Source organism: Vitis vinifera, chromosome 7, assembly GCF_030704535.1.
Source record: "Vitis vinifera cultivar Pinot Noir 40024 chromosome 7, ASM3070453v1".
Classification (NCBI taxonomy): Eukaryota; Viridiplantae; Streptophyta; class Magnoliopsida; order Vitales; family Vitaceae; genus Vitis; species Vitis vinifera.
Genome location: NC_081811.1, coordinates 23,980,202 through 23,992,240, shown reverse-complemented (window position 1 = coordinate 23,992,240; position 12,039 = coordinate 23,980,202). Strand labels below are relative to the sequence as shown.

The following is a 12,039-nucleotide window of genomic DNA, read 5'->3' as shown; positions in this document are numbered from 1 at the left end:
ATATGCAACTTAATATCCACCAATTGTGATTTCATGTCTTATAGGTCATCAAGGCACCCAAAGTATTAACGTGCATTACCTACATGTTTGCAAGATTATGTGGGTGGTGATGACAATGACCCAACATGTAAAGAATTGATCAAATTTGCTTTATTTGTAAACAATGATCTATTGAGTGATGAAGAAGTTGCTTAAGATGATTGTTGGTTTAAAGTTATGGATGAAAAATTCATGCATTTGACTAAAATAGTACATGTGAGTTAAGCAATCCCCTTAATTTTAAGAAACTAATTGATATCAAATAAGTGTACAAAATCAAGTATAAGTCAAGTGGAGAAGTTAATCACTTTAAGCCAAGATTAGTGGCAAATGGTATAAGCCAAATGGAGAAGTCGATCACTTTAAGGCAAGATAAGTGTTAAATGGTCATAAGTAAAAATCAAACACTGATTATTTTAAGGTATTTGTACATGTTGTCGAACTAATATTGTCCACATCATTATCTCTCTTGTTACATAAAACAATTGAAAAAATATTCAAATAGATGTAAGTCGACTTTTTTGAATAATGAAATAAGAGGTTGGTGTTAATTAACTTGTAGGATATGAGATAAAAGGGAAAGAAAAAAAAAGTATATTAGCTTTGAAAAAAAAATCCTAATATGGATTGGAAATGTGGAATTGGTACCAAGAATATGATATATAGGAATTGATACCCACTTTTTTTAAGAACGGATTTTAAAGATTTTAGAAGGACAAAGGAATGGCTTGGACTTGTCCCTAACCTGTCACCTAACGCATTTGATGAGAGCAACCGATTTAAGAAGATTTTATATTGATTGACATGGGTCACGCTATCATCGTGAATGAAAGTTAAATCTAAAGGATTGTTTGGTGAACACTTGTTGAAACTAGGTTGGCTGATGCTAAGGTGGGGTTCTGAGTTGGTGTGATCACGACACTCCAACAACTGGATCCGACGGTGATGAAAAGATGCCTCTCAGGCTCACATGACGATTGTGATGATAATGGACCGACAAGATAAGTAATAATTGTACACTGGGCCTACACTATATCCCTTCCCAAACCCAGGTTAGCATGTGATCCTCATGCATTCCAACGGGACTCTACCTCATTCGGTAAGACCGGGATCATGTGACACGTGTATAAAGTTACCGCAGTTGCGCTCAACCCACACTCCACGCATTCGCACAGTCTCCCTCACTCACTCGCCTACAAAAACAGCCTCTTCTACTTCTCCTTCTCTCACGGCTTCAGCGGTAAGGATCGACAGGGGTGTTTAGTGCTTACTGGATTTTTGAGCTTTAGGGGGAGAAAGCATGTCATCGGCGGTGAAGTTGCCATCTCAGGAAAGTCACGACGAGAGCAACGAATGGCTGGATTCGTTTCAGAAACCCGATCCTACGGCTGCGAATCTGTCACTTCCGACGGAGACTTTTCTCAAGGCAGCCATGTCTCTCAAGGACCAGGTAAGGCTAAAGTGGAGTGAAGTGTAGTGTTGCGGGGTGGGTGGGTGCAGGTTAACCGAAGGAAATGGTGTCATTGTTATGCCTGTGGCGTTTAGGTGGTAGAGGCGACGTGGAAAAGAGGTGGCGAAGGATGGAGAAAAGGCATAGACCCGACCGTACACACCGGCTTGCTGGGGACAGCGTTCGCCTGCTTGAGGTCGTATGAGTCAACCGGCAGGCAGCAAGACCTGCTATTGTGCGCTGAGATTGTTGACTCGTGTGCCGTGACCTCACGTGAGTTCACAAGGTCAGTGCTTTTAACCCTTTTGTCATTCCATGTTGAAGGGTGAAGCAAAAGACATATTAGCTAACAACACAATATGTAGAAATGATCCAGGCCGTTGATTTTGGAGATTATTGGAGTGACGATGACGCATTAGGTATTTGGGGATACTGAGACAGTGAGATTGTGTGACACATGAAGGACCTACTTCATATATTTGCCTTTATTCGTGGAGTGACACGTGGCATAATAGACTCCTCTTAATCGCCTAGTCTGAAAATTGAAAATATATAATGGATTAGGGCGACATTTTAATTTTAATTTTTGTCAGATTCTTTTCCCCACTTGACAACTTTAGATGTGTCAGGAGCGAGGACCACAAAATTAGCCTTTTATTTAGGACCACAAGATCATTTAAAATAAAATTTTCCATTCTACTGGTGTCTATTGAAAAAGTCCTTCAAAGATAAACTATTCCAAAGGAAATTCCCTGTTATTTAAGTAATTTTCAGTAGTTCTTGTTATCGTTATCCAAGATAGAATCTAGGTAGACATCTAGTAGTACATGATATACAGTGGTGAGCTGAAGTGACTTGTATTTTGTCTTGAGAAGGCAGTAAGCAGGATGTCGTTTTCTTGAATGATTCAGGCATGTGACGTTTTTATGCGGTAGCGGAGGAGTTTATGCGCTTGGGGCTGTGGTTGCTAACCATATTGGGGACTATCAAAGGCGGGACATGTATTTGGATCTCTTCCTTGAGGTACTAATATTATTATTGCCTAAATCTTATCTCATTGATTCGCTGTCACCAACCAAAAATGTAGCACAATAAAATGAAAATGGGAAGGTTTCCACCAAAAGATGCCCCACGAGGCCAAGGTTTGCCATGTGAATATGGCCATGACTCGTGGGCTTTTCCAGGGCTGGCCACTCCATATAATTTTCACAGTTCTTTTAGGAGAGAGGCTTTAATGCGCAACAAAGAATTTAGAGGCAAATAATAAATCATTTGGATGAGGAAAGAGTGAACAACAGAACAGCCCACGATTAATGGCATTAATTCTTGGCCACAAACTCCACGTGAGGAGAAAAGCTTTGTAGCTTCACTTTAGCATGCTGCTGCTTTTCAAAACAAGAAACACATCCATGTCTAGTGTGCAAGCAACAGACTAATAGTGTAGATACATGATGTATTTATCTTGGCTTGGAGTTCTTGTTCATGGCTCAATATCGATTTTAGACTTTTAGTGGCTTGCGAAATGGATACATGACCACCTCTTGTGAAAAAGGTGTTGTTTGAATTTCAAATGGGGAACCAAGTTGTTGCTTTTGAGACGTCCTAACCCCTTATCTTCTTTTGTGGAAAGGGTTGTCCCTATCCCTTTGGGATAACGTGGATACAGCTAAGCAGCCGGGTATTGGAAGTTTCTAGTGTTCATCCAGTATCCAACCTGAGGCAGGAAGGAGATATAGTGTTCTGTTTAACAACTAATTAAACATCTCCACTGCTCAAAGATATTAAGAAGCAGAGGTATACTAGGTTGTTGGCAAGTACAAATGCAAAAATTTTCTCACCATGAGTTTGGGAAAGTCTCACGTATTGACATAGGTTGGGGACCCGACTCATGCCCCAACATGACTGTTAGTAGATTCTCCATCGTGAGGTTGCTTATGACCTGGAAATGGGACATGATGGTGTTATGTAGCTAGGAATTGCCATTTATCAGTTTAGCCACTTCTCTGCTGCAATTCATCCAAAGCAAGGCATGTGATTGTTCTTAATTCTCTGTTGCTTTTATGACTCACAACATTGTATTGTTAGCCTTGCAAGTTTTTATCCCAAATTGGATATTTGGAAGCTTAGGCTCTCAATTTTTATTGGATTTAAGTTGAATTGGCAATCTGGACATAGAATAATCCCATTCTCTCTGTAATCATTTGTTTCCTTCTCTTATGTAAGTTCCGGTCTCCATTTTTTTGAGGGAAAAAAATCAAGGGAAGTTGGCTTGCTGTTTTGATCTATCAGTGTGTGCTGACCAAAAAATGCATGTATTATTATCATGTTGCAAGAGCAAGATCAGTTTTGGCCACTTTAATTTCATCAGCTAATGAAATTAGAATTTATATAAAAGCACTCTACCGTATCAATTTGTACTATTAGTTTTGCTTTTAGACAATTGTTGGTAGTTTCAAAAAAGAAAGGACCTTATCTAATGCCTATCTAATTGATCATGTAAAGGTGGCACAAGAGAGAGCCCTCCCTGTTGGTCCTGAGGAAGGTGGTTTTGGAATGTCATATGATCTTCTTTATGGGCGAGCTGGGTTTTTGTGGGCAGCTTTGTTTATAAACAAGCATCTCGGGGAGCAGACATTGCCCAATGACCTTATCATGCCTGTTGTCAATGCTGTGTTAGCCGGGGGCAGGGCGGGTGCATCTGATAATACAACATGCCCACTTATGTACAGATGGCATGGGACAAGGTATTGGGGTGCAGCTCATGGCCTAGCTGGAATCTTGCAGGTGCTCCTTCACTTCCCTCTATCTGAAGAGGACAGTGAAGATGTTAAGGGGACGTTAAGATATATGAGGAGTAATAGGTTTCCTCACAGTGGAAATTACCCCTCATTTGAAGGGAACCCAAGGGACAAACTGGTGCAGTGGTCTCACGGTGCAACTGGTGTGGCCATCACTCTGTGTAAAGCATCCCAGGTTAGTACCTCCAGATAATCAAGCTTAGGAAATGGTATTCAAAGCCCAGGGGAAGCAACTAAATGGGTATTACATTGTGACATACGTATATGCAGGAATGTTATAAGGATCCATCCTTGATACGAATTTCTCAAAAATTTAGAATTGTTTCCGCATGCCCTTTTTGTTAGCTTTGTGAATGTTTTCTTTGGGTTCATGTAAAAACATTAGTACATTGTATCTGATCAGTTCTACCTTATTAACCCAAAATCAAGAGGCTTGGAACTCCCATCCTCATGCATTGCTTTAAAACCTAGTACACAGCAGATGTATTTGCAGGCAAGAATAATTGGTGAAGGCTTTGATCATCTCCGTCACATGGATTTGACTTTTGGAGAAACCTACAGCAGGGATGTCCATCCCCGATGTAATCAATGAAAGTGAAATTTTGTTCTTTGGTTTGCAGGTGTTTTCAAGGGACAGGGAGTTCCGAGATGCAGCCATAGAGGCAGGGGAAGTTGTGTGGAAGAATGGACTGGTGAAGAAGGTGGGACTTTCGGATGGTGTGGCTGGGAATGCTTACGCATTCCTGTCCCTTTATCGTCTAACAGGGGAGCCTGTATATGAAGAAAGAGCAAAGGCATTTGCAAGTTTCTTGTATCATAATGCAGGGAAGCTTGTGACTGTTGGACATGCTGGTACCACTGAACATGCATACTCCCTTTTCCAAGGCCTTGCTGGAACGGCTTGCCTCTTGTTCGATCTGCTTAGCCCAGAAAATTCCAGATTCCCAGGGTATGAACTTTAGGCCAGAAAATGAAATGAGGGAAGTTGATCTGAAGTCTCCTTTATACTAGAAATACAACCTAACATGTACCTATATGTGCTCTTTAGAGAAGTGCTGTGATATCAAGCAGGAAAGGAATATGAAGAGGTGCCATCATCTGGTTCCCATCTTGATTTTCCTTACCAGATGTTGAGTAGCACATCACTTGTTACTATCGCAAAACGTGTATCTGAGTTTGACTATATTCTAATCCTTGCATATCTTGGTGTTCGAAGATTATGGATCCCTGGGAATAAATGTTCATACCTCGTACCCAACAGTGAAAATAATCATTTATGAAGCGACTAGCTTCAACCCTGAAACATGGGTAGAATGGGCAGTCCAAATGCCCAATGGTGGAGAACAGGAACCCTGAAAATGTCCAAAATTTAGACTTGAAGGCTTGAAATGGGCAGGAGATGGAGGTTGATAAGAGGAACCTAACATAATTCCTTTGGTAGTAAACTGTTTATGCTAATTTGGCGGTTGCTTTTGTTAATTCATAAGAAGTAGCGTAGCCTTTTATTATTTATATTCCACGCCATGATCTTGAAAATGAGCTACTGACCCAAATCAACATGTTGGAGCTGTAGAGGCCACTCAACCAGTCAACCCACAGCTCGGCCTAACCCATGCTCGAAAGTTGAAACTAAACTCATTTTACATTTGCCAACTGAAATGTGTTAGTGAGGTTGCCATTCTGCAGGCCAAAACAGACCTTTGGAGTGGAATGATTAATGCTCTCTTCCCTTCCTTGCAAGGAATACCTTCATCTATCCTCGCAGAAGGTAGGTCCATAGATGTAAAAAGGAAGGGTGGTGAGCTGCCTCACCACCGCATAGGCAGCTTTTTGGCATTATTGGATTTGGCCCGGCTGTATGTTTGCAAGATAAGCACATCTGTACAAACAATCTTGAATATCTGGCATACCAAATTGATTCAATTAGCCCATCAAATCACGTAACTGTTATATTAATCAAAGATGACACGATACGATTTGGTGGGGGCAGGGTCAAGAGTCCAGACATTGTGGAGTGTTTGCAGTGTCAGCATGTTTCTAATGCTTAAGAGCGCAGAAACCTAATGATCATCCCACCACCCACTAAGAAAGAAGAAGTCAAAAGCACAACATTGGGCTCCCATTTGAAATACGAAACTACTTTATGATTAATATTTAATCTTGTGAGGGAATCGATTCTCCTCTGAAAAGATCATTCACTGTTCTTAAGGTGACGTTAACTTAAATCGAGGGTGAAAATTAATGAAAATGAACGTCCAATGACTAATTTCGAGTCAACTCCGAATTATACCATGAAAATCACAAGGACAAAAGTGCATTAAATGCATGAAGCACCGCTGTTTCGTCGGTAAGTGTCGATTCCTTCCTACGAAAGAAACCTCAACCACTGGGGCCTACCTCCTTCAAATTGCCCACAGCGGCCAGCTCTCACTCCCCACTTCCTCCGCCCCCTTTTCCACCGTCCACGTCATTTCCTCCTCCTCCTTCCGTCACCTAATCCTCATGTCCTCGGAAATTGTTCATTTTTTGAACTGCACGACCGCCGCCCCTACTCCCTCGACTACCTACACCATGTACTCGCTGCACTGCCGCCACGTGAGGGGTTGTTCGGTAACTCAGCAGCACCAAACTGTCTGAACAGGTTACCTAAAAAGCCCCCGGTGGACACGCTGGGGTTAGGTACAGAGAGTGAACATGTCCTGAACACAAGTGTGTTGGGTGGTGGGGGCATGGAGTCGATCACAACTTGCAAAAATATGAGGCCTCCGGCATTGCGCCACGTGTAATTTCAGGTGTCGTTGTCCCTCTCTTGTACTGTTGCAGAACATGCCACTGTTTTCAAGGACTTTGGCTGGTCCATTATGCGATTAAATTATAAGGCCCTTTTGTTTTTTTGTTATTCTTAAAAAAAGATTTTTTCAGCTTTTTTCGTTTTCGTTTCCTTCAAAGCCATGGAGATGCTTGACACAGAGATGTAGAGAGACAGAAAGTAGGGGGGGAAGTATTGTATGTATTTGACTGTTCAATTGAGATTGGTGAAGCTATCAGCTAACCAGCAATGGAGCGTTATGAGATTTTGAAAGATATAGGGTCTGGAAACTTTGGTGTGGCCAAGCTTGTGAGGGATAAGTGGAGTGGTGAGCTCCATGCTGTCAAGTATATTGAGAGGGGGCAAAAGGTCTTGTTTTCATCTTCCTTTCTCAGCTCTCTTTGATTCTTTCTTCCCCCCCTCTTGTTCTTATCTAAGTGTTATTCACTCTTCATGATTTTAACTGGGTGTTGCTTGGTTCTTCGTATTGTCATCTGGCTTCTGTGTTTTCTATCTGGGTTTTGCTTTCTGGGATTGATTAGCCCTTTTTTTTTTCTTTTGCTGTTGCAGATTGATGAGCATGTACAGAGGGAGATTATGAATCACAGGTCCTTGAAGCATCCCAATATAGTTAGATTTAAGGAGGTATATAGCTGATTCTTTTTCCAGTTTTGATGGCCATTTTTGTTCTTTGGTTTTCTTCTTGACTAAGGGAATTATGTTGTGTTTTTTTTCCGGGTATGTTATTTCCCCAACTAAAAGGAAACTTCGGAAGGCCATGGTGTTAGTGTTATATATAAACTATGCTTGTATTGTTCCACTTGCTTTCAGGTTCCTGCTCTGCTCCGTTGCTCCTCCTATCTGTTATTTAGTATGTATTTGGGACTGGTTCAAGCATTGAAACCGTCTCATCTAGACAACCAGTTTGTCCCTTGATAGACAAAAATGTCCTCCATAAGTCCGTAAAAATCACTCATTTCTTTTTACAAAAAATATATGTAACAATTATGTGTTGATTTCTAATAGTAATCTGCACTTTCAGGATAAATTACTTCTGATAAAGCTTTGGTTCTGTGCTCTTTTTAAGATGAGTAAGGACTGTCAAGTGTCAAGAACCAGTATCTAATTCTCATTGTTTATGCAATGTATCATTCTCCACTTTGACTGCTAAGAATACAAGTGAAACATTATAATTTGGGATCTCAAGCAAACAATTCTAACTCCAAATGGTTTAAACTTTCTCATTTTCCATTCCCTTCTCTTGTGTCTTTCCAGAACTAACAGGGTAAAATCAAACATTGTCCTTTACACAATCACATAGTATGATTGGGAAGCTAAAAAAAATTAGGTGGATCAAATTGTGATCATCAAAGTACAACTCGAACACACTTTGATCTTGCAGGCTAGTAGAAAGTAGTATTAGATCCCTCCTTAAATGATTGGAGTTGGATTCCTCTGCTTATGGTCCTTATCAGTTCTTGCTTCTGCTGCAGGTTAGTTTATTAGAATTCTAAAAAGAGGGGATGTTTCTGTGTAGGTCCTGCTAACACCAACCCATCTGGCTATAGTCATGGAATATGCTGCTGGAGGAGAGCTTTTTGAGAGAATATGTAATGCCGGTAGATTCAGCGAGGATGAGGTGAGTTAGAACAGATAAATGATAATAAAAATCTTGCTCCAAGTGTGTGTGTATATATATATATATATACATATATGCATTTACATATGTCTTTATAGTTTCTTGGTGTATGGAGGGGGTTAAATTTTTGTTTGAAAGCAAACTCTATAATTGTATAGAAGAAGATTGTCCCCATAACACATTTCCATTTTTCTGCAAAAAATGTCGTTCCTGAGTAATGTAGGGATCGTTTGATTTGTTCAAGAATTTTTGCTAATATATTCTTTTTTTTTTTTTTTGCTTTCATTTTTCTTCTCTGTGCATTTCTATCAGGCTAGGTATTTTTTTCAACAACTGATATCAGGAGTCAGTTACTGCCACTCCATGGTACTAATTCCCGATTCATCTAAGTTGTATGATAGTTCATTTCTTTGTGAATAAATTTTATCCATGCATTTCTTGCTGAAAACAAATATCCTTTTGGCCCAGCAAATTTGCCACCGAGATCTGAAGCTGGAAAATACACTCTTAGATGGAAGCCCAGCACCACGTCTCAAAATTTGCGACTTTGGCTATTCCAAGGCAAGGGACCATCTGCTTATTTGGAAACCAATGCCATCCTGCTTAAACTGGTCACTGACTGTTCATCTTGTTTTGCAGTCATCTGTGTTGCACTCCCAACCAAAATCTACTGTGGGAACACCAGCCTACATTGCTCCAGAGGTATTATCAAGGAAAGAATACGATGGAAAGGTAATATTTGTTTCATTTTTTTCTCAAAATGGAAAAGAAAGAGAACAAAAAAAACTTTGGGGCTTAGTTTTGATGTCTAAAATAAACGGTCAATGTTTTTATCTCTTCCACCATTACAGATTGCAGATGTTTGGTCTTGTGGGGTTACCTTATATGTGATGCTTGTTGGTGCTTATCCATTTGAAGATCCTGATGATCCAAGAAATTTCAGGAAAACAATTGCGGTTAGTTATATATGGTACTGGTTTTAAATTACCTAATAGTTTTCTGCTTCATTTGTGGTTTCTGAGCAGTTGAGATGTTGATTGTTTGTGGCAGCGAATACTTAGTGTTCACTACTCTATTCCAGACTATGTCCGAGTTTCAATGGAGTGTAAACATCTTCTATCTCGAATATTTGTGGCAAACCCTGAAAAGGTGATAAACTAGTGAATCTTCCTTGAACTTGTCAGTCTTATTCAAAAAAAATTATAGTCTTTATTTGTGACGTATTTTCTATGTAGAGAATAACCATTCCAGAAATCCAAAATCATCCATGGTTCATAAGGAACTTGCCCATAGAATTCATGCAAGGAGGAGAAGCTAGCGCCCAAACTGATTATGTAAATGACCCATCCCAAAGTATTGATGATATAGTAAAGATAATACAAGAGGCGCGGATTGAGGGGCCTAAAGTTGGTGGGCATTTTTTTGGGGCCAGCATGGATTTGGATGACTTGGACGAAGATGCTGATCTAGATGATATAGAGGCGAGCGGTGATTTTGTTTGTGCATTGTGAGTGCAAGTTCATATCATGCAAGCCAATCCCCCTACGGAAAAGGCAGTTGTGGATAAGGTCTTCTTTTCAGGATTGGGGGAATCAAATGATCCTGTTCAAAGGGTGGTGCCTAGAATGTAGTTTAGATGGAAGCTGGTCAGTTTAGTCTGTGTGTGAAGGGGCATTGGGATTATATATGCTCTTCTTCTTTCTGTTCTTGTGATTGTAAAATTAGTAGTTATGTATTTCTTCCTCTTATCAAGCTCTCCTAACCATAGTCTTCTGCCTCATTTTCTTCTGAAGGTGGGGCAATATACTACAAATAGAATGATGTGGGGTGCTGTATGCTTGTTTATAACACCATGGATTGGACAAACCTCTCTGGTCTCATGTCATGTCATTCATTAGATGAATTAACTAAGTAGGATAAAGAAGCTGGGTGTGATTCTATCGGTTAGGAATGCAACAATGCTACTATGGAAAAATGATGGTTGGAAATGACCCTAGAATGAGGGTGTAAAGTCTTAGGATAGACGAGGCCCAAGATGGGTGTGTTATGTGGGATGAGAAAAAGACATAAATCATTTAAAACTTTCAAATGTTATCCATTAGAAGACTCTCCTAGGTGTGCGGTAGATTGGGAGACGACCATATAATATCAATTGGTTCAAAAGTCTCAATTGAAAAACATATCCTTCTAGAGATTCATGGCTAAATTAATTATTGGTCTTATCTTAACGCCATTTTATATAGTTTTTGTCAATGTATTCTAGATCCTCAAGTTGGACCATATCCTTCATGATGGAGATTTCAATGGTAGATGATCTAAAATTCAATCACACTTGTGGTTAACAGCAAATTTCTCATTAAACAATTAGTGCTTATGGAATCCATCCAAGGAGGACAAAAAAAACATAAGAACCTCAAAATCTACTGTTCAAGGGCCATGGATAATGATGTGGACTTGAATGGTACCTAAGCTTCAATCAATGAACATGCTACATGTAAGTCAACATGTATAACACTTGGTACGAGAGTATCATATTCCATGTTCAATCTATGAAAACGACTATTCAAAATAGACGACTTTTATTGCATGACTTATTATGAGTCAATATCCTCAGAACTTAATATGTTCGAGATATGTTTATTTTATTAATTTATTTATTTTGGTAATTTATTAAATTATAATGTGTAAGTATGTAAGAGAAAGTATCAATGCGCATGATATATATTATGAACCACAAATTCACAAATTAAATCTAAAATAAAATCAGATCGGCACAATATTTGAGTATAAGTACAAGGTTAGATTTAAGAAATTTGGTTATTTGATATTTAATATTCGAATAAAAATAAAAATAAATACCTTTATCAATAATTTTGATAATTTTTTATTTGATAAAAAAAATTATGAGAAGAAGTGCTTACTAAATGATTAATTATAAATCACTTTAATGATTTCATATTTTTACTTAACATAATGTAAGTAAGAAAATACCCGTAAAGTGAATTTAAATTATTTGATTTTGATATTTATTTAAATCATTGTTAGATGGATCCTAAGTTGAATTTATGAAAGTCTCATTTCAATTAACCATGATTAAAAAATTTTGTGAGAGGTGAGAGAGATATAGGGATAATTGTGTGTTTGGACCTGAATAAAAAAAAATAAGATTTGATCCATAAAAGTTATATAATTGATGGAAATGATATAAAATGTGAAAAAACCAATATACCCTTCAAAACTATTTTAAGTATTTTTCATCACAATGTTTGATAAATTTTTTTATCTTAGTTTTTTTAATAATTAT

At 38.8% G+C, this 12,039-nt stretch overlaps 2 protein-coding genes across 3 annotated transcripts; both read left to right on the top strand.

The window, feature by feature from the left end:
* The first annotated feature begins 925 nt into the window (after positions 1 to 925).
* On the top strand, positions 926 to 5,502 carry LOC100242628 (lanC-like protein GCL1). The gene is made up of 5 exons (XM_002262656.5): positions 926 to 1,489; positions 1,585 to 1,775; positions 2,401 to 2,512; positions 3,992 to 4,462; positions 4,908 to 5,502. Exons 1-5 carry the CDS (start codon positions 1,340 to 1,342, stop codon positions 5,247 to 5,249), a joined length of 1,266 nt encoding a protein of 421 aa, XP_002262692.1. The 5' UTR covers positions 926 to 1,339; the 3' UTR covers positions 5,250 to 5,502.
* A 609-nt stretch (positions 5,503 to 6,111) lies between these two features.
* LOC100260262 (serine/threonine-protein kinase SAPK2) lies at positions 6,112 to 10,601 on the top strand. 2 transcript variants are annotated; one of them, XM_002262695.5, is made up of 9 exons: positions 6,118 to 7,465; positions 7,667 to 7,741; positions 8,634 to 8,735; positions 9,048 to 9,101; positions 9,204 to 9,296; positions 9,375 to 9,467; positions 9,587 to 9,691; positions 9,786 to 9,884; positions 9,971 to 10,601. In XM_002262695.5, the coding sequence occupies exons 1-9, from the start codon at positions 7,346 to 7,348 to the stop codon at positions 10,244 to 10,246; spliced, it is 1,017 nt and encodes a 338-aa protein (XP_002262731.2). In that variant the 5' UTR covers positions 6,118 to 7,345; the 3' UTR covers positions 10,247 to 10,601. The 2 variants fall into 2 exon arrangements, with proteins under 2 accessions (XP_059594518.1, XP_002262731.2); XM_059738535.1 differs by having other exon boundaries at positions 6,112 to 7,465; positions 9,204 to 9,467.
* The last annotated feature ends 1,438 nt before the right edge of the window (positions 10,602 to 12,039 follow it).

What these genes read in the sequence shown, in the direction of transcription:
- LOC100242628 (XM_002262656.5), top strand. Translation starts at nt 1,340, where the DNA reads ATGTCATCGGCGGTGAAGTTGCCATCTCAGGAAAGTCACGACGAGAGC. An exon ending in CCATGTCTCTCAAGGACCAG is followed by an intron (nt 1,490 to 1,584) that starts GTAAGGCTAAAG and finishes TGTGGCGTTTAG; the next exon opens with GTGGTAGAGGCGACGTGGAA. An exon ending in CTCTGTGTAAAGCATCCCAG is followed by an intron (nt 4,463 to 4,907) that starts GTTAGTACCTCC and finishes TTTGGTTTGCAG; the next exon opens with GTGTTTTCAAGGGACAGGGA.
- LOC100260262 (XM_059738535.1), top strand. Translation starts at nt 7,346, where the DNA reads ATGGAGCGTTATGAGATTTTGAAAGATATAGGGTCTGGAAACTTTGGT. An exon ending in ATATAGTTAGATTTAAGGAG is followed by an intron (nt 7,742 to 8,633) that starts GTATATAGCTGA and finishes GTTTCTGTGTAG; the next exon opens with GTCCTGCTAACACCAACCCA. An exon ending in TCAGTTACTGCCACTCCATG is followed by an intron (nt 9,102 to 9,203) that starts GTACTAATTCCC and finishes CTTTTGGCCCAG; the next exon opens with CAAATTTGCCACCGAGATCT.